General features: G+C 38.3%; 1 protein-coding gene across 5 annotated transcripts in view; it reads left to right on the plus strand.

Moving 5' to 3' along the window:
• Positions 1-1,554: 1,554 nt before the first annotated feature.
• irf10 (interferon regulatory factor 10) overlaps positions 1,555-22,384 on the plus strand; it is a 31,309-nt gene continuing 10,479 nt past the window's right edge. The window contains exons 1-8 of one of the 5 annotated variants that reach the window (XM_084427619.1): positions 1,555-1,710; positions 1,873-2,050; positions 2,323-2,512; positions 2,651-2,727; positions 2,868-2,913; positions 3,010-3,099; positions 3,732-4,118; positions 4,211-4,329. In XM_084427619.1, the coding sequence (XP_084283745.1) occupies positions 1,877-2,050; positions 2,323-2,512; positions 2,651-2,727; positions 2,868-2,913; positions 3,010-3,099; positions 3,732-4,118; positions 4,211-4,329 (1,083 nt within the window). In that variant the 5' untranslated portion in view covers positions 1,555-1,710; positions 1,873-1,876. The other 4 variants (XM_084427620.1, XM_084427617.1, XM_084427616.1 and 1 more) reach the window with 4 other exon arrangements.

Consider the following 22,384-nt stretch of genomic DNA (forward strand, 5'->3'; position numbering starts at 1 on the left):
CCCCCTACGCTGAGGGGTAAAACGCCCCCCCTGGGGGCATAGTTTCTCTATCATAATTACTATAATAAAATATTTCTGTCTATCAAATCCTTTGTTTTACACTTAATGCAGTATAACTAGGTGGTAAAATCAAAATATTTGAACAAAACATGAAAAAAATACCTCAAGTGAGCATTAACTAGCTAGCTTGCTAGCACAGTTAGCTCACTGATGGAAGGTAGTTAATTTTGCCTATTTTGAACATTTCTGAAATAAATATTAATATATATACATGTTGATACATTACTTGCCTTTTACCTTTAGAGATTAAAAACTATTGTCTGTTAATTTTGCTGTTTATCTATGAAGCAAACTGGTTGGTAAGAAAGGGGGCATTTTACCCCACCTTGGGGGGCGTTTTACCCCACCGCTGGGGCAAAACGCCCCCTTTGTACAAAAATATTTTCAGTGGAAATACTAATTAATTATGAAGGCTGAGCAATTTTAATATTTGGTGAATAACTCCTGCCATAGTCACTCAAAACCGGGATGGCAATTCTAGTCACATGTATGTTTTGTTTCACTGTAATGTCACATTTTCCTTAAGGGGGGCGTTTTCCCCCACTCTACCCTACAGTTGACAGAATGTTATAAATGACCTTATCCCATGCTGTGCCATCCTCCGACGAAGTGTTCTCTCGCACACTCCACATAAATGAGCTGTATCTCCAGCGGTGTGTGTGTGTGTGTGCCTAAAGGAGGAGTGCCTCCATCACATGCGAAGGGGTCTCTCCGTTTCTGAGCGCATGTGAAGCTGGATCAAGGTCTACATCCCATATCAGCACTGAGCTGAACTAAATCATCGACTACACGGTCCCAGCGAAACAGAGGGCAGTTGCTATTTCATTTCACAACGCAAATCATTAGCAATGGTACTTAAAAAACCCGCCATATTTAACGAAACTAGTATCCACAGTAGCACAGCCGTAACGATACCGATCCTGTTTAATCAATCCTGCGTTGAGAGAGGTTAGGACCGCCTACATTATTAATGTACACATACACAAATACATGTAGAAATGCATAAATAAATGTAAAAATACATAAATGAAGAAAAAATATAGCATAACACAAATGATAAAAAAAATAGGACAATTAAAAATGATTCTTTTGTCAAAATTATTTATGTCTTCATTAATTTATTTATTATTTCAGAATTTAATCATTTATTTATTCATTCATTTATTTATGTATTTATGCATTTATTTACTTATAAATTTCAGCATTTAATTATTTATGTATTTATGCATTTCTATATTTCTTTCTTTCTTTAATTCTGCATTTACGTATAATTTATTCATTTGTTTATTTATACTTAAGTCATTTCTCGTCCTCCATATAATCCAGCCGACTGTATTAAAATAAATGTCCGGCGAATATCCAGCCTAAAACTAACTTTAGCGCGCTAGAAGAGCAGCATAAACATGAGAATAGTGAGTTCTGCACGGGCTAATGAGTCCGTGTTGTGGGTGTGCTTTACACTGTAGGAATCCTCCGCAGGGAGCATACAGCTTCAGTAATGCATGTGACAGTTCGTCTCGTCCTACGTGAACATGTCATTGTTCACAGGGCAGCATTCACTACATGGGAAACCGAAAGCGTTTCACTTCATACTTTTACTTTCACTTTTATAGCGCACTCACATGTCTGAATTCATGAAATTATTCCTCTGTGAGTTTATCCAAATTTTCATTTTCTTTATGACCTTAGCACACGTTGTATAGCTTGTTTGAAGTTTTCTAGCGTGTTTGAAGTTTTCTGGTGTGTTACTGCAGAACTGCTGTTTGGAGATGTGCCTGAAGCTAGAGATGATTTGATGGTGTTGTGTTTTAGACTGATGGAAGACAGGTCGAGGCACATGCGACTGAGAGAATGGCTCATAGCCCAGATAGACAGCGAGAAATACCCTGGACTGAGCTGGGAAAATCAGGAGAAAACCATGTTCAGAATTCCCTGGAAACACGCCGCCAAACAGGACTACAGACAGAACCAGGACGCGGCGCTCTTCAAGGTAAACACACACACACACACACACTCACACACACACACAAATGTATTACCGTAACATTTACTAAAATTAGCGTGTCTGACCAAACGAACAAAACGTATATAGTCATTTATTTCAATTATCAGCACATAGCTTTTAATTTGTATCATTCCAACTTTAATTTAATTTATTTTCCCATTTAAATCCTGTTTAGTACAGAATTAGCAAAAAACAACAACAACAACAACAACAACAAAAAAAGCTGTTTAAATGATTTAACACACTCTTTGTCTTAGGCATGGGCCATGTACAAGGGTAAATTTCAGGAGGGCAGGGACAAAGCAGACCCCTCTACGTGGAAAACGCGCCTCCGCTGTGCCCTGAACAAGAGCACAGACTTCCAGGAGGTTCCCGAGCGCAGTCAGCTGGACATCTCGGAGCCGTACAAGGTCTACCGGATCCTGGACGACACAGGAAGACTGATAGGTATTATAAAAGATCTGCACTTGAGTTCCTCAAACCTCACACCCAAATCTCACTTCCTCATTTATATATATATATATATTTATATATCTGCATAATCACATTCAAAACCAACTGTAAGCTTCTTCTTCTGTCCTCCAGAACCTGCTGGAAGTCCAGTGATATCACATGACAGTGACTGCAACAAAGCCTTGAGAGACACACATCTGCCCATGCAGGTATAATGAAACTCCTGTGGAAATCCCCTCTCTCACTGCACTGACTGCAACCCGGGATTAGATTTGAGATTTGTCTGCCTCCTACTGGACAGATTCCAGAGGTGTGTGACATGACAATAACATTTTGTTTTCACATCCAGGAGGACAGTCCGCTTGGTGACTCGAACAAAGGTGCTGGATGGAGTGGTCAGTGTTTTAGTTTCAGAATGAAATAACTAACGACAAAAGGTTTCATTTTCACTTACATTGTACGTGTGTGTGTGTGTGTGTGTGTGTGTGCAGTGAATGGCAGGTCATTTGCGTGTCCCAGTACAGGCATTAACTCCAATCTTCCATCTCTTCCAGTATATCCATCTCACGCCCCCATATCTGGTGAGAGAATTTTTCAACAAGCTCATATTTTAATGTCTCTTTAGTTTATTTAATGCCAGGTTCAGATACACGATATCAGCACGTTTTTGGCACGTTCAGTTTGACGTAGGGTGTCGTAGTGATTCGTAAACAACAATGTGTGTCGGGACAACAGAATTTGGTCTCGTATAGTGTGTCACAGTAGACGACAACTGACGGCGCGTCTGCTATGCTTCACGGCGTCCTGACAGAAACACTAGCACGTTTAATGTTTTCCCGGTCCTCCATGACGGGTTCGTCACATCTGTGACATTAGCCAATAGGAGCACAGGAGCTCTTCCTTACACAGCTTTCAAACATGCCGAAACGAAAGAGAGACGATGGTATCGGTGCTGCTAGGGGGAATTATGTTTCTTGTCCGAGAATTTAGGAGTCGAAACAGACAAAAAGTCCGAACCTGGCATAAGCACTAACTTGAAACTTGGCATCATTATGATTTTGAATATTATTTTGAAGATCGTTGAGGGAAAAAACTTTTCACTAAAGTTCACTAAAGACTCACTAAAATGGTATGGACCTTTTATGGTATTGTATGTACAGTGTAAAGTACTGGGGCACGTGTCAGATGTACTGATGTGTGTGTGTGTTCGTAGACTGGCGTCTGGAGGTGCGCTTGTTCTATCATGGTAAACTGGTGCAGAACCTCGTGACTGCGTCTCCGGACGGCTGCTTCATCCTGCAAGGCTGTGCTCCGGTGGGGAACGAGCGCATCTACGGGCCGTGTGAAGCCCAGAAGGTGTTCTTCCCCCGTCCAGACATCGTCCGCCTGCCCCCGGGCATCACTGACGCCATGAGCCGTCTCCTGCCCCACCTGGAGAAAGGGGTGCTGGTGTGGGTGGCTCCGGACGGCGTGTTCATCAAGCGCTTCTGCCAGGGCCGCGTGTACTGGGACGGCCCGCTGGCAGAGCACAGACAGAAACCAAACAAACTGGAGCGAGAGCGAACCTGTAAACTCCTGGACGTGACCGTCTTCATACAAGGTGAAGAAGAGGAAGGGCTTAGCCTGGGAAAACAGTCCTTTTGATGGACTTGCTTCAGCACGTCCTCACACTGATCCCTGTTTTCTTGGCAGAGCTCCAGAACTACCAGCAGGGCTCCGGTCCCGAGCCTCGGCACACAGTGGACCTGTGCTTCGGAGAGGAGTTCCCTGACCCCAGCCAACCAAAGACCAAGAAGCTCATCACTGCACAAGTGAGTATTCCCTGGCATTAGTCCTGAAGAGGCGAGTTTTTGCACTCGTTTCAGATACACCTGTACTGCAGTATTGACTGTTCCACACGTCTCCGACACGGCCACCGGAGCTGATCGCGGCCACTCTACTCAATGCTTGTGTTTATACCAGCCATTTCAGAAGCTCTCCGCGCTCGATGTTTGATGGACGCAGTGTCCAAAAGCCAGTGTTCTCCTCCTGCTCACAGGCTGTATGTGGAATATAGATACAAGATAATTAAAGATGTATTTTAAAAGACTAAAACAATCAGATATTTTATCCTTTTCATTCATAACTGGACTTTGTCTGTGGGACATAGCAATAAACACAAAAATAAACACAATTAAACCAGACAAAACATAACCACTTAGCCAACCTAACCATGGCAGAACCCCAAAGATCAAGAAAAACAAAGTCAGACATGCAAATCTCATGGCCTCGCCATCTTTGGCCTCGCAGTGGCGTCTCTGAGGATGGGGCAAAACCTCGTCGCAGCCGTAACGCGCCGCAGACGTGTGCAGTGTAAATAAGGGAAGAACTGGCCATGATTCTTCCTAGTTTAGTTTATTTGACAAATACAACATTTCAGAACATGTTTGTCAAGGGTAGCACAATAAAGTCATAGACTTGTTTCCATTTTGGTCCATGCTCAAATGACCTTACATGTTTAAAATAAACTATACAAACTATAACAAGCTATAATAGTAATACCCTCATCTGAAAACAGCAACATAGAGTCATTAGCACATGATGATCATAGTTAGAACTTTATACTTTATACATATGCAAACAGTGCTGGGTAGCAACTGATTACATGTATTCTGAATTATGTAATCATATTCCAAAAATACTACAGTAAGTACTAATTAGATTACATTTTAAAATACTGTAAATAATTGCGCTGTAAAATAACGGTAATCTACTGGCATCTGTGGTTGTCAGTCAGCAATGTACTGTTGATTCACAGCCCTTTACCGTTAATTTACAGCTCTCCATTTTTACAGTATGTTACCGTAAAAAACTCGTATCATTTGGGAAACCGATTGCTTGGATTGCTTGAGTTCAAAAACTAGTATTTATACTGATAGTACTGTGAACTGACTTCATTTGAGTCCACTGAAAATTTATATCTCATAATATAAAACTGCAAACACCTAATGTGTAATAGAGAATTCATTAAAAACATGACTTTAACTACAATCTTTGCAGTTCGTATTTAGCGTATTTGTCACTTCATCCGCAACTACACAGTTCCTGCTTTTAAATAAAGCAACAGGCAGCATATCATCAGTGTTTCTCTGCTCATCTTTGACTGAAGCACAGGCTTTACTCTCCAGCTCAATGGTGACCCACAAAACTGATGAGTTAAACTAACAGATCTCTCCTATATCATCTCTCCTATATCATCTCTCCTATATCATCAAAAACACATACAACACTTCAGTTTAATATTTACTATCCTTATCAGTTATTGACTTTCCATAACTTTTTTCTATGAACTTGTCCTAATATTTCAGTGAAATGAACTCATTTCGTTTAATAAATCTGACATTTTACAGTATATTACTGTTTTTCCTTGATTTTACGGTAATCCACTGGCAGCTGGGTTGCCAGTAAATGGCTGTTTTTCTACAGTTTCAATATATAGTTGATTAAAAGTTTACGCTTTACTCTGTTTTTTTTTTTTTTATTCTTATTTGACACATTAACCCTTTTAACCCCACTGCAAAATCTTCAGTTTTAAATGAACATTTGTGTGTCCACACTACAGAGTGTAGGAGTAACACTGAAGCAGTGTTGAAGTTAATGATATAATTCAGTGATTAATTAACTGATGATTGAGCATTAGTGATGAACACCTGGGGCCCTATTTTAACGATCTGAAACGCAAGTATCAAGCGCGAAACGCAAGTAACTTTGTGGGTGGGTCTCGGGACCTGTTGCTATTATACCGGCGGGATAAATGACTCTTGCGCCCGATGCAAATCTAAAATGTGTTGGTCTGAAGCAGCTTCATTATTCATAGGTGTGGTTTGGGCGTAACGTGAAATAAACCAATCAGAGCGTCATCTCACATTCCCTTTAAGAGCAGGTGTGCTTGTTCCATGGCGGATTGCTATTATAACGGCAGATTCGCCAGACACACGCCAGGAGCGGTTCACAGCCGAGGAGACCGACGTTCTCATCAGGGCCGTAAAACACAGAGAAGTGACGTTGGGGATGGAGAAACACACCCAAATTAGCTTCGGTTAAACAGGCGTATGATAATTTGGGTAAATGTGTAAGCTAGATTTATGCTTTTATAATAAACTATCTATCTATCTATCTATTGTAATAATGTATGATTTGCAAAAATGAAAACTGCTGCTTCTGTGTGTAGATGAGAGAATCAAAGTGCATGCGCGTTGTGCACACGCTACATTGATTATGGCCAAGCATGCGCCCTTAAAATAGCATATGAATAACATGCGCAATGCGCCACTGACTTTAAACTAGGTTTTTTCGGTCAGTGGCGGAATTGTTTTCTAAACCTGCAAAATAGAATCATGGAACGTTTGCGCCGGAACACGCCGCCTCTTTTCGCTGAACCGCCTCCGGGAGCGCAAGTGTATTTCCTAGTTTACCGACGTGCGTCTGTGGAGGGAAAAGTCCGCTGTGCGCGGGTGCAAAATAGAAATGATACATGCGTCAGTGTACAAAGTCAATTGCGCTGGGTGCAAGATAGGGCCCCTGCATGTTAACAAGCAGAATCACTGAAGGACAGAGGAACAACAAGAAGATAAAAAAGCGAAACACAAGACCTTCAACTGACTTCAGCCACAGAAGACATTACATCTCTCCAGATCTCAGCAGAGGAGGATTAAACCACTCCAAAAAACAGCATTACCAGCTTCACTTATTACTAACCAGACTGACTTTAATTATTTTTCATACGTCTACAGAAATTCCTATTGAGAATTAACAGAGGTTTAGATGTTGTTTTGTTTCATTTGACGTTACCATTATGGAGATCAGTGTTTGCTTTAGTTGGGCTCTTGACCCTTAACTTAAACATTAGTTTGTCTTTGGCTGCTGTAGCTGTGTGTTTTTAAGACACATTTGATGTGGCAAAAACAAAGCCAAAAAAATGAGATCAGGTGTTGCTGATTATTGTTGGTGATTCTGCTTGTTAACAGCAGGTGTTCATCAGTGTCTGAATCAACTTAGGAAATTAACTGAATTAACTATGAAATTGTTCACTCAGTCAAGTGGACTATATTAGTGCACTACAGTAGGGAATAGTGAATGAGGGTATAGGGTGTGATTTGGAACACAGCCTCTGAGTGTCGACTTTGAGCACTGTTAATTCACAGTATTTTCCTGTAGGCTACTTTCTTGAAAACGACAAATATCACCCAAAATGCATTTTTTTCTACAGCATATTGCTGTTTTATGGAAATTTGGCCGTTTTTTACAGCAATTTTTTTATTGATTACATGATTACATATTATTCATACAATAGCAGTAAGCCATTTATAATTTATTGATTCTCACTTATTCTTCTTTTTCATGTCTTAGATTTTCCTTTCTAAAAGCTATATTGCTTATGTATTGAAAATGTAATACATTTATTTTATAATTGAGAGGCCACAAAGCATTTGACCACTGGATTTACAGAAACCATTTCACAGTGTTTTCTCAACATTGCAACACTGCCTATCGAATCAACTCCTGAAAAACACATTCAGTAAGTCACTTAACCATGCAGTTGAAGAAGTATTACTTCTAGTAAGTAGTAGTAGTTACTTTAGAAGGCTTTTGTCTTTCAAACACATTTTCATTAAACTCACAAACCCCCTGCAGTTCCTTCATGAATCCCATTCTGGGAAACCCTGACATAATTTAATGTTTAGTGCACTTCATGTTGTTGAAAACTAAGAAAGGAATATATTTTCTTTCTCTTTGTATTTTTATATCAATATGCTACAATATTATCCTATTCAATTCTAAATGATGGCACGTTAGATTAAAAGTAACCTAAAAGTAATCAAAAAGTAGTCCAATTATATTACCTAAAATGTGAAATGTAATGAATTGTTTCTAACTAAAATTTTTGTCATGTAATTTGGAATCAGTAACAGACAACAATCTGTAAGCAATCAATATAATATAATGCTTATAATATAATGCAGTGTAAGAGGTGCGGATGATCTGAAACCACAGACAAACACATATGTTGAAGTTCAGTGATCTCCATTGAGTAGGGTGACCAGACGTCCCGTTTTCCCCTGGATTTCAGCTAGTATTTCAGCTCTACTTTTATATTTTTTGTGTCCAGACCTATTATGAAATTATGTTTTGTCCTGTATTTCTTCTTTCCTAAATTGTCTTGGCTAGATGATCATAAAAGAGAGTAGCAGTCTTCTGTCACATAAGAATAGCCTAATCAAAGGTAGCCAATCTCGTCATGGTATATTTCGGAGAAACATTGGTTAACTTGCAATTAGTGAAGGCGGGAAAAAAAATTGTGTATGTGTACATTTAGCGAGGATCTTAAAAAGTTATTAAGTGAATAATTACGCTGAATGAAGCCTTCTCTCAGACAGCGCTAATTCAGTTCTCTTTGGTCCTGAATGGTCAAATACAGACACAGGTGTCCAAATGTCCATCATGTGGAGAATCTCACGTAAATACAGCCGGTGAAGGCTTAAGTGAATGTAAACAGCTCGGTGAAAACCAGATATGTGTCGGTAGTTAGATCCTAGCATTCGGCCTTAAAGTGACAGCAGCCTAAAATACCCATCTGTGTCATTAATGTTCATCAAACAACAAAAGATGTTAAATAAATGTATACATGTTAAATAAACCTACTGTACCAGAAAAACTTAGTTTATTTAGTTTTTATCTCTATCGTGTTTGTCCTATTGTTTGTAATTTTCTTCTTTTATATATATACATACAGTGAGGAAAATAAGTATTTGAACACCCTGCTATTTTGCAAGTTCTCCCACTTAGAAATCATGGAGGGGTCTGAAATTGTCATCGTAGGTGCATGTCCACTGTTAGAGACATAATAAAAAAAAAAAATCCAGAAATCACAATGTATGATTTTTTAACTATTTATTTGTATGATACAGCTGCAAATAAGTATTTGAACACCTGAGAAAATCAATGTTAATATTTGGTACAGTAGCCTTTGTTTGCAATTACAGAGGTCAAACGTTTCCTGTAGTTTTTCACCAGGTTTGCACACACTGCAGGAGGGATTTTGGCCCACTCCTCCACACAGATCTTCTCTAGATCAGTCAGGTTTCTGGACTGTCGCTGAGAAACACGGAGTTTGAGCTCCCTCCAAAGATTCTCTATTGGGTTTAGGTCTGGAGACTGGCTAGGCCACGCCAGAACCTTGATATGCTTCTTACAGAGCCACTCCTTGGTTATCCTGGCTGTGTGCTTCGGGTCATTGTCATGTTGGAAGACCCAGCCTCGACCCATCTCCAATGCTCTAACTGAGGGAAAGAGGTTGTTCCCCAAAATCTCGCAATACATGGCCCCGGTCATCCTCTCCTTAATACAGTGCCATGCCTTCCGTGCCATGCATGATTTAAAACCATGACGTCTTAGTGTATTACCAACAGTAACCTTGGAAACGGTGGTCCCAGCTCTTTTCAGGTCATTGACCAGCTCCTCCCGTGTAGTTCTGGGCTGATTTCTCACCTTTCTTAGGATCATTGAGACCCCACGAGGTGAGATCTTGCATGGAGCCCCAGTCCGAGGGAGATTAACAGTCATGTTTAGCTTCTTCCATTTTCTAATGATTGCTCCAACAGTGGACCTTTTTTCACCAAGCTGCTTGGCAATTTCCCCGTAGCCCTTTCCAGCCTTGTGGAGGTGTACAATTTTGTCTCTAGTGTCTTTGGACAGCTCTTTGGTCTTGGCCATGTTAGTAGTTGGATTCTTACTGATTGTATGGGGTGGACAGGTGTCTTTATGCAGCTAACGACCTCAAACAGGTGCATCTAATTTAGGATAATAAATGGAGTGGAGGTGGACATTTTAAAGGCAGACTAACAGGTCTTTGAGGGTCAGAATTCTAGCTGATAGATTCCATGATTTCCAAGTGGGAGAACTTGCAAAATAGCAGGGTGTTCAAATACTTATTTTCCTCACTGTATATATAACAAATATGAGGTCAATAAACCATGCATATGGATTGACATTCTCTTGATTTATGCTTATAGGTGAAAGTGCAATAATTCTGATGAAATGTAAAAATAAATTTCTCAAATGACAACAATCGTTGTAATTATCATTTTTAGCTAAATAATCGTCATTATCAATGTAACCATTTGTTACGTACTGCGCAGAGACAAATGCAGCTTTATGGAGTGTAATCCATAATCATAATCCATAAAACAGACATAAGGTCAAAACCACCGAGTAAACCATCCAGATAATAACAAAAGTCCAAGGCACAGGCAAACAGAAGATCAAAACCATGACACAGAAAGCAGAAGTAGCCCTCAGAAATGCAGTGTTAACCCAACAAAACTTCACAACGAGTGAATGAACACACAGGGTTTAAATAGGCAAACATAAACCCGATAATGACGAACAGTAGGGGTGTGACGAGATGTCTCACGATATCGTCATGACAGAACGTGAGGGTGAAATTAGCATAGAATATGCCACCGCTACATTCACATTACACCACTGTCGTTTTGCTGTGTTTATAAAAATTAAAACCATTGTAAACTATTGTAAACGTCTGCTCTGCTCATCCAGAACGAGTTGCAGTCGCACACAGACACAGTGCAGCAGGAACTCACTGATCGTGTGACGATGGCGGAGGATTCGTTGAGCATCAGAGCCTAAGCGTCTGATTAATGTCTTATCTTGTAGAATGCGCTCAGCACCGCCGCTCCCGATACACAGAGTCCATGCGATCGCGAATTTGAAAGTGGAAGTAAAACACGAGCTCCCTAATGTGCGCAAATTAGGCTGCATACAATAGTCTCCCAATATCAAACCTGTCTCTGGACTGTGCAGTTGTTGCTCTGGTCTCTGTTCGCACTTGAATACTGAGAGAGTACTTTAATCATGGTTGCACTTATTGTTTGCACTTAGTAAGACTAAGAAAAAACTGTTACTTATTTTTGTTATTTATACTGTTTCATTAGGAGGTCCCACACAGCCTCAGTCAGTAGTTCTGGAAGCTCATAATTCATGTACAGTTATAGAGTATAATAAATCTACCACAGGTCTGAAGAGACTCATGTGAAATCATACTTGAGAGAAGCCAGTCAGTTGAGTTTGTGGCAAAACCTTTTACAGTGCTTGTATATTGTTATCTTTCAATGCATTTGATAATTCTCATAAAGTCAAACTGAAATGACATTCATTACAAGATGATCAGCTAAAACATTTCAAAATGCACCTGCAGGGTCTTTTTCCAGTCATGAATTTTGTCATTGAGGATTTCTAACAAATATTATGCAAAAATCTGGGCTGCGTTCAGCCCCGACAAAACGTTGCACAACGTTTTTTAAACAGAAACGGTGATGCGTTGAACACACTGTTCTGATGACGTAAGAGTTGCAACTATGGCAGCTGAGAAGGCCATTCTTTGTGTTCTTTGTGAAGAATTTTCTGAGCCTGATGAAGTCGGTATAAATATGTGTTTAATACTACAAAATATGCCCGATGTTACAGTTACTGCACTTGCCGCCCAGAACAAAAGAGAACATCCCAATCGAGTGAAGGGATTGCTGAAACTGAAGCACACATCTTACCTAATGCAGACTAAAGCACATCTATTTAGCCTCACATACTGACTTTATTTATAGTTCATACTGTTTTAATACCCTGTATTTTCTTTTTCATTTTTAGGAAAAGCACTTAATTACCATTGTTTATTTCTATACCAAATGTCATACACTTGCAATGAAGCTAAAAATATAAACAACTACATCATTATGTTGATATCCTATATTTTTTACAATAAAACTTACGACAAACATGTCTTCTAATATCCTCAGTTGTTGCGTATACCGAGCTGCATCGAACACATGTAAATTACTTTTCTTGAACCCATTGTACGAGTTCACTTTAATGCGCGTGCTTTATATACATGTTGCTGCTGATTGGACTGCAGTTCTGACACACCCACCAAACAAGAGAAAACGTATCTCAAACCCCGTTGCACACCGGTGCACGCCGTTTCCAGGAAACATGACGTTCAACCCGGAAACCGTAGCAAAACGTTGCGCACCGTTTTGAACTTGAACGTGCCCCAGGTCTCGTTCTCGTGAGATAAGTGTCTCGTCACACCCCTAACAAACATGTGGCAGTAATCAGAACATGATGAGTCCAGGCAAATGGTTATGGGAATCTAGTTCATGAACTGGTAAAGAAGACGGAAGGAGATCATTGCGTTTGAGGACTTAATAAAGGACATAAAGGACCTGTTTTGGTCGCTTTGTTTTGTTTAGAGTGAAATAGTCAGTGCATAACTGAACTTAACGGAACACTTCAGCAATTAAGGGTAAATACTTAATGCCAAAAATGTAAATTGTGTCATCGTTTACTCACCCTCATATACTTCCAAACCCTTAAGGTTGGTGCTTTTTCAAGGTTTTTGTCCCTCCATTGAAATTCCACGTAACCAAAACTTAGAAGATCAAAAAGGTCATAAAGGCATTGTAAAATGATTCAAGCGGTTTAATCCAAGTCTTGTGAAGAGATTGTAACGCCCTCGTTCGTGTTCATTCTGTTCCCTGTGCTGCTTTTCCTGAGTTCTGTTTATAGTTAGTTTCTATGGTTTCTGATTGATTTCGTTCACCTGTTGTTCATTTAGTCACCTTGTTATCTCTGTGTATTAATACCCTTAGTTTCCTCTGTTCATTGATCCGTGTCGTCTTTGTATTATGAGGTTGTGTTATACTTTATTGCTGGTAATCTCCTGCATGTTTCCTTTGTGAGTTGATTATTAATGGTTTTCTATTTATTCTCCATCGTGGTGAGATCATTACAGCCTCCAGCTGTGACAGTGATACGATCACACAGATTTAATTTAGGCTTTTATTCACATATGAGCACATTACATTTAGTAAACAAGGAAGCTAGAACAAACCATTGCTTTTCCTGCATCATGTGACACACGTTTGAGCTTCTACTCTATGATACGTATATTAAAATGAGTAAACTACATTTTCACATGAGGGTGAGTAAATGATTAGCTTATGGCTTATTATCATAAGTATCATATCGTCACCTTCCTAAAATAATTGCCTAAGTCATTTTTTCAGGTTTCTCAGAAAACACAAAAAACGGACCCTAACTTCAGAGGCCGAGTGGACTTTCGTTCTTCTTGATGCAACTGCCATCTTGAAAAGCTTGTAAAATTGCCTAAGTCTCATTGTCTTTTGACTTAGGCAAAATAAAACAGCATAAGTCACACTATTGACATAGGCCATTATACTACAGGGGTAGAAATGCATGATCTGTTCAACTGAGGATGTGGGTGATTTTACCAGAGGTGGCCAGCATCATGAGGAGATGACTTATGCAAAAAAAAATTTTTTGTCAAAAAATGACTTAGGCAATTATTTTAGGAAGGTGACGATATGTCCTCCGCCAAATATATATAACCTTTATTTAAACAGGAAAAGTCCCATTGAGACACAGTCTCTTTTACAAGGGAGTCCTGTATAGCACGTTAAATTATAGGTTACAAGACATTAAATTACAATATAAAATACAAAGCAAATTTACACAAAATTTACAAAAAAATTGCATGTAAAGATGCAATAAGTTTAAAATATATAAACAAACGAAATAGTGGCTAGTGAGCAGAAGTTGTGTTGAAATGCTGTGAATTTCAGTTTATCCTTGATTCTACAGTAACTAACATAACTAACTGTAAAAATAAGTTTCCATTAAATAAGATACTGCTTAATTATGAATAACATAATAGGCATTTTTATATGTAAATAACATTTAGAAACTGTATTTGAAAATAGGATCAATAAATCAATCAATCAATAAATAAATACTGATACAAGTAACATAAGAAATGGAATTTATTGATTATGACTGATTTTATTTGTCAAGCACAACACGGACCGCAGAGGCACGCTGTATAGGACGGGTTCGTGTCGAAGAGCCACTAAAAGAATTATTTACTCACAAAATGTTCTCTCTCTTTAATGTCTAAATGATGGAAGTCTGTCGGGTAAAACAAAAGCTTCTTGATGCAGTTCTGTCAGTCTGCACTGTTAGACCTTACCAGGTGTTTTTACAGTAAAATACTGCCAACACTGTTGCCAGTAATATACTGTTAATTGTGCAGTTCTTTACTGTAATCTACAGTATGTTACTGTAAAAATGCACTAAAACTCGAGTTTACTAATTTCACTTGCAGAAACCGACTGCCTTAAATTGACCAACTGTCATTTAAATGTATTAACTAAAATTTTTATAGCATTAATAACGTGAGCAAAGTATTACTGTGAACTTATTTCATTTGAAACCACAACAAAACTTTTGTAAATAAAGAGAGTTCCACTGGACCAGCAACTACACAGTCACCGCCTCTTAAATAAAGCAACATGCAGCGTATCATCAATGTCTGTAGATCTTCTCCTGGACTGAAGCTCAGGCTCTACTCTTCAGCACAATGGTGACCCACAAAACAAGATTTTACAGTAAACTACTGGCAACAGTGTTGCAGTATATACCTGTTTTATAACTTACAGTATATTACTGTTAAAATACATTTTGTGGGTGTGACTTTTAATCTTACACTGTTAACCCTTTCAACCCCACAGGAAAATCCACACTACAAAGAGTAAAAGTAACATTGAGACAGTGTTGCAGTGAGATAATTAAGGGAATATGTAAGTGATTGTTGAGCATTAGTGATGAACACCTGCTGTTAGAACAGAAAATAGAGAAACACAAGACCTACAACTGACTTCCAGCCATTACACATTATTACACTTATTATTAACCAGTAAGACTTTATTTATGTCATACATCTACATAAGTTGTTAAGATGTTTAATTGAAAATGTTTGGTTTGAAGTTACCATTATAGAGATCAGTGTTTGCTTTAGTTGGGATGCTGATGCTAAAGCATTAGTGTTTCTTTTGCTGCTTGAGCTGTGTTTTTGCAAGTCACACTTGTGCACACACATAGTTTATGAATGATTGCGGTTATAATGATTATGATGATAAAATCAAGAATCCTGTTCATTCACTAAGGAATTCATTCTCACTCATTCAGAGTTTAATCCTCAATCAAAAGTGTTATATTACCACCACTGTGAAACCACAGCAATAAATTACAATGACTCATTTTTTTAACACATGCATAACCAGAGAAACAGAGCTACACTGTCTTTTAGAAACACAGAGATATCACAATTTAGCACATGAATCTCAACAATGGTGGCAATATATATATTTTTTATTCATGCAGCAATGCATGCTGGGTTCCTGGATAGTATAAAACTCCCAGCATGCACTGCTGCATGAATAAAAAATATATATATTGCCACCATTGTGGCACCATTGCATTGCGACATGAAACTTTTGATTGTCACCATTGTTGAGATTCATGTGCTGATTGTTGATGTCTGTGTGTGTCTGAGTCAAGCAGGAGTTAAAAATGTTTTAATGCACTATATGATTACGATATTCTTCAGAAGACCTTATTACAGAAATATTGATTTCATGTTGTAGATTTACAGATACATGCTAATTATGAAATTCAAAAAATAAATACAGGAAAAAACACAGAATTAGACATGTCCAGGGTGATTATTACATCATCACAAAAGCCAAAAACACCTGATCATCTTCCTCTTGACTTGTTCTTCCCATAACAAATGTGTTTTATAAACTCATAGTTACAGCAGCCAGAGAAAAACTAATGTTATAAAGTCAAGGGTCAAGAGACCAACTAAAGCAAACACTGATCTCCATCATGGTGACTACAAACTTTATTATTTTCAGTAAAATATCAACAACTAAATATCTGTTAATTCTCAACAAGAACTTTTGAACATGTATGAAAGAAATAATCGTAAACTGGTTTGTAAACTGGTTTCACACTCGGAGGCTGAAAGTCAGTTGTAGTTTTTGTGTTTCTCTTTTTTCTGTTCTTGTTTCTCTGTCCTTCAGTGATTCTGCTTATCAGGTGTTCATCAGTGTCTCAATTCACTCTCTTCTTTTCATTCACTCTGTCAAGTGGACTATATTAGTGAACTAATGTAGGGAATAGTGAATGAGGGTATAGGGTGTGATTGGGAACACAGCCTCTGAGTGTCGATTTTGAGCACTGTTGATTTACAGTATATTCCTGTAGGCTATTTTTGTTTTCTACAGTATATTACTGTTTTAATGGAAAATGGTATGATATTGTCAGAATTTGGCCTTTTTTTACAGCAAGGGTTAACAGTGTACTACTTTATTCCAACCGTTACTCCTGATCGGAGGCTTCCGTAAATATTTAGTTACACTTCAACTAAGTTTAACACTCCTAATGCATTAAACAACTTTTGGATTCCTGGGTCGGCTTGAACCCGGTGGAACGAAAGCTTATAAAACAGTCATAACTATTTTTCAACTAATATAACATATAATATTTAATCAGTAACTTCTCATTAATAAGTTTTCATCAATATTCATGAGAATTTATTTTTTATATCAGTATATTAAATATATGAACATACTACTGTATAATATGAGGATTACCAGTATGAACTCCATTGACTTCAACATGATAGAGTTGGAACGCAGATAGAATCTTATAATTCCAAGGGGACGACTGGGTAACATGTGAGTAACACTGGGTAACACGTGAGTAACACTGGGTAACACGTGAGTAACATGTGAGTAACACTGGGTAACACGCGAGTAACACTGAGTAACACGTGAGTAACACTGGGTAACACGTGAGTAACATGTGAGTAACACTGGGTAACACTGGGTAACACTGAGTAACACTGGGTAACACGCGAGTAACACTGGGTAACGCGCGAGTAACACTGGGTAACACGCGATTAACACTGGGTAACACTGGGTAACACACTGAGTAACACTGGGTAACACGCGAGTAACACTGGGTAACACTGAGTAACACGTGAGTAACACTGGGTAACACCTGAGTAACACGTGAGTAACACTGGGTAACACGCGGGTAACACTGAGTAACACGTGAGTAACACTGGGTAACACCTGAGTAACATGTGAGTAACACTGGGTAACACTGAGTAACACTGAGTAACACGCGAGTAACACTGGGTAACGCGCGAGTAACACTGGGTAACACGCGATTAACACTGGGTAACACTGAGTAACACGTGAGTAACACTGGGTAACACTGGGTAACACACTGAGTAACACTGGGTAACACGCGAGTAACACTGGGTAACACTGGGTAACACACTGAGTAACACTGGGTAACACGCGAGTAACACTGGGTAACACTGAGTAACACGTGAGTAACACTGGGTAACACCTGAGTAACACGTGAGTAACACTGGGTAACACGCGAGTAACACTGGGTAACACTGAGTAACACGTGAGTAACACGTGAGTAACACTGGGTAACACGTGAGTAACACTGGGTAACCAGAGGTGGACAGTAACAAAGTACATTTTCTTGAGTACTCTACTTAAGTAAACTTTTTGAGTATCTGTACTTTACTTGAGTATTATTTTTTCTGGAAATTTTTTACCTTAACTTCACTACATTTGAAAGACAAATATCGTACTTTTTACTCCACTACATTTCTGTCAGATGTTACGCTGGGTAACGCGCGAGTAACACCGTGAGTAACACTGGGTTTGAGTGTCAGTGTGTGTCTGGAGCTGCTGTGCTGTTGTCATCTCTTGTAAGCCCGGCTCAGTCGGCCCAATGGAGGCATCCGGTCAGCAGGTGAAGGTTTTTGCGCATTACTGTCTTTTCTCGTGGCAAAGTATTTTGATCAAATTATTATTATTTTTTTTTTCATATGTATTATCTCGTTATTTCATCTGACTCCATAAATGTTTACAATTTATGTCAGGTAAATGTATCATGCCAATTTCATAATCAGTTCAAAGATAATCAAGACAATAACATCAATATGCTCAGAGATAAAGAGTAAAAGATGTAGGCTAAACTCCACATGTAGAAAAATACATAATCATAGTCCTTGAGGTCCTTCAACATTATGGGCTGATCTGAGTTACAGAATCGCCATAAGCCTCTTGATGCATTTCAGAAACTTCTTTCACATGAAAACATCTGCTAACAATGGGAATTAACATTCAGAGTTTACACCTTTCGGGAACAGAATGCCATTTGCCTGGAAGACACACCCTCTTTGGGGTACAAATTATCCCTAAAACTCTTAATAACTTATTACCTTTTGGTTTACCTCTTTGGGAATGAGACATTTGTACCAGTCGCACTGAGACATTTCAAATGATACCAAACATGTATGATAATTATTCACATTAAACCATCTAGATTTTTGGGTGAATTTCAGGTGATCTCAGCATGAAAGAGACAGAGTGGGGGAAGAGGGAAAGACATGTAGATTAGGATGAATCTGAGGTGAGACTTGCGTCTCGAATGGTAATGCTACCTTCACAAGAGTGAGTTCAAATGTTAATTTCCTTTGTTCTCTCAAAAAGTAGCTCTCTCTTCCAGTTCTTCCAGTTTTTCCAGTCTTACAGCAACTAACAACTAATTCTTGTTTGTAATGACTATTGTATAGTGTACGTTCATTTTTTTGTGCTTCCTTATCACTTGTTCATCATTTGCGCTTTATTTTTCGTGAAGCATTATTTTGTTGCGCTTCTGCTATGATAAACAGACATCCACTCTTGGATTGTGTGACATCCAGCTAGTGTGAGTCGCGCAGACGTGTGGGGGGGGGGATTAAAGTCCTAGATGCATCGCGATGCGGACGTGGACGATTCTGAATCGATTCACAAATGTCAAAAATCGATTTTCAAAAAAATTAAATAATAAAAACGTAATATTGCAGGAAACGCAAAAGGCGGAAGTCTGTGGCGTGCGCATAACAGAGACGCATGATGGCTGAGCGCCAAATCCAAACGGCACCCTCTTCATTAAAAGCTAACATATGGAAAATTGGCATAATTTCATTGTGGCCTTTTTTCTATTTTTGTATGAGAGCTGCTTTCTGTATTGTTTTGTTTTCACATCAGTATAAACAGATCTGTTATACGTACGTTATACGCAGGTTTACTGTACTGCCCTCCACAGGCACAGTGTGTATCAGTGCAATGCCAGTCACAAAAAGATACATTTTGACTGCTCTCTGCAGATGTTCATTTACTTTTTTTTGTATAAACTGTTTTATAAACTTCATTTGTTAGTACACTCGACTCACTTGCAGGGGATCGGGATTCGAGACCGACTCAGAGAAGGGCTGTTAGGATTGGACTGTGAGTTTTGGAGGCGGAGCAATGAAGAAGGGGTGTGTTTGTTTGGGTTGATCAACATTGGCCGACAGCATATTTCAAAAATGACTTACCCCACCTTTAATTGAATCCCTCCACCCATTCACACAAAGGGAAAGTGAAAGTTAAAGTAAAACAGAAACAATGTTGTGGCACAGATATTCTGCACTGCCACAACATACAGACATTCATTTGGTTTTGTCATTTTATTTTAATTTCTGAATTATTGTGTGTGTATGAACGAGCATGTTTATAAAGAAAATGTAGCCCCTTACATTTTTTTGTTAAAAAAATCTGAAAAATATCTATATTTTGACAGTCTTAACCAGGGGTGTTTCTTGTTTTTTAATAACAGGGCTGGGGGTGGGTGATAAGATAACGTGATTTGCGAGAGCAGTTTTTGCTCACCAGTGCTAATCAGACTATCTTTATTTTCTAGAGATTCTGCAAGCATACACAGCAAAAACTCCAGTGTTAAATTAACACTCCTGGGAGTGTATATGAGTCCACACTCAAGAGTGTAAAGTGTTAAAATATGAGTGTTAAATTAACACTCAAGAGTGTTAAAGTTAATGAGCTAATTAAGTGATTAGTTTAGTGATGATTGAGCATTATTGAAGACACCTGATGTTAACAAGCAGAATCACTGAAGGAGGAAATCACTAATTGTAAGTTACCATTACGGTGATGGGTGTTTGCTTTAGTTGGGGTCTTGACCCATATATGTTTACTTTAAATTTTGCTTGTCTGCTGTTATTGATTTATAACAGTCAGATGAACAAAGAGACAATGTGATCTGATGGTGTTGGTTATGTTTTGACATAATCATGTTGTGATCCGTAAAACAAAACTTATGAGATGGCTTACCTTGTTAATTACAGCAGCTCTGTGATTCTACAGCACATGATTTTCAGTATTTTTCATATAATCCAAAAATATTTCATAATCATTGTTCTGATCAAAAGACTTTCAAATGAATTTACTTAGAAACACATACATCAATAATCAGCCTGTGAATCTCAACAATGGTGACAATAATAAAGCATGTTGCAGTGGCTGCCACCAATCACAACTCATTAATGGCTCCCATCATGCATTGTGGTATGAATAAATTATGATCTGAATTGTCTGTGTAATTTACTTTTCCTAATTGAATATTCTGCTCGTCACCATTGTTGAGATGCATAGGCTGAATCTTGACGTCTGTGTGTGCCTAAGACAGATTTTTTTTTTTCAAAACAATTTTTAAGAAATCCTTTGTATTATATCTAAAATTCTGGATATTTCTGCAGATTCACAGTTATGCTGTAATCAACAACATAAATCTAAGTCAGAAATAAGGATCTTAATAAGTTCAGTGATCATTTTCAAATGATGATTGTCATAATATAATCAACACTATCAGATCACTTTTTCTCTTTGTTCATCGGGCAGTTATAAGATACAACAGCCAAACAAAATCTAAAGTAAATGTATATGGGTCAAGAGCCCGACTAAAGCAAACACCCATCACCATAACGGTGGCTTACAATTTGTGATTTTCTCCTTCAGTGATTCTGCTTGTTAACATCAGGTGTCTTCAATAATGATCAATCATCACTAAACTAATCACTTAATTATCTCATTAACTTTAACACTCTTGAGTGTTAATTTAACACTCATATTTTAACACTTTACACTCTTGAGTGTGGACTCATATACACTCCCAGGAGTGTTAATTTAACACTGGAGTTTTTGCTGTGTATCTTGTTACATCTTGTTTCTCCCTGGATTCTGTGCGTAGCTGCTTGCCTAATCTCCCTAACTGCAATACAAAAGTAAAATACAGAGTACAATGTGTTTGTATGTAAACAGCTCATTTCTTTTTTGTGAACAATTGTTTTTATTGAGCAGTCAGTTCAATATAAGAAAAAATAGACAACATATTAAAGTAAAACCCATACTCCCCACCCACCACCAATTAGGTAGACTTATTCTGTGCTAAGGAAATGTAAGACATTGCAGTGGAAAAGGTAAAAAATTAAATACCTAATCAATAGATAAATAGAACATTTACATAAACACTAAAATAAATTTTACATCAAAAAGAAGAAACAAAGGATTTAACAATTTCAGAAATTGCACTCCAATTCTTTAAAGTCTTTGCCTTTGCTCCATGAATGCGAACTGTTGATAGCTCCAAAGACATAGATGAGCCCCATACACGCCTGCTCATCGTATGTGGAGGATGCATTTTCTTTGCATCAGTGAAAGCAGCAATTCAGAGAAGTTGTTTAGAAAGAAAAGTTCTGGAGTCAAACCACATCCTTATCTAACAGGAATGATATGTCATGAGCAAGCTGAGACCAGAAAGGAAAAAGTGCAGGGCATTCCCAGAAAAAATGTAAATATGTACACCAAGTGTTCTCTGCAGACGTAAATTACAATTCGGGGAAGGAGAAAAATGCATACAGAAAGGTTTTAAAGGGGATAGGTAGAGTCTGTGCAGAAGTTTCCAGTGCATCATCTGATGATTTGGGTTTTTTGAGGATGATGAGATTGTCTCTCAAATTTGCTCAGTGAATAAAGTATGCAT

The sequence above is a fragment of the Rutilus rutilus genome (genome assembly GCF_951802725.1).
Source record: "Rutilus rutilus genome assembly, chromosome: 13".
NCBI lineage: Eukaryota > Metazoa > Chordata > Actinopteri > Cypriniformes > Leuciscidae > Rutilus > Rutilus rutilus.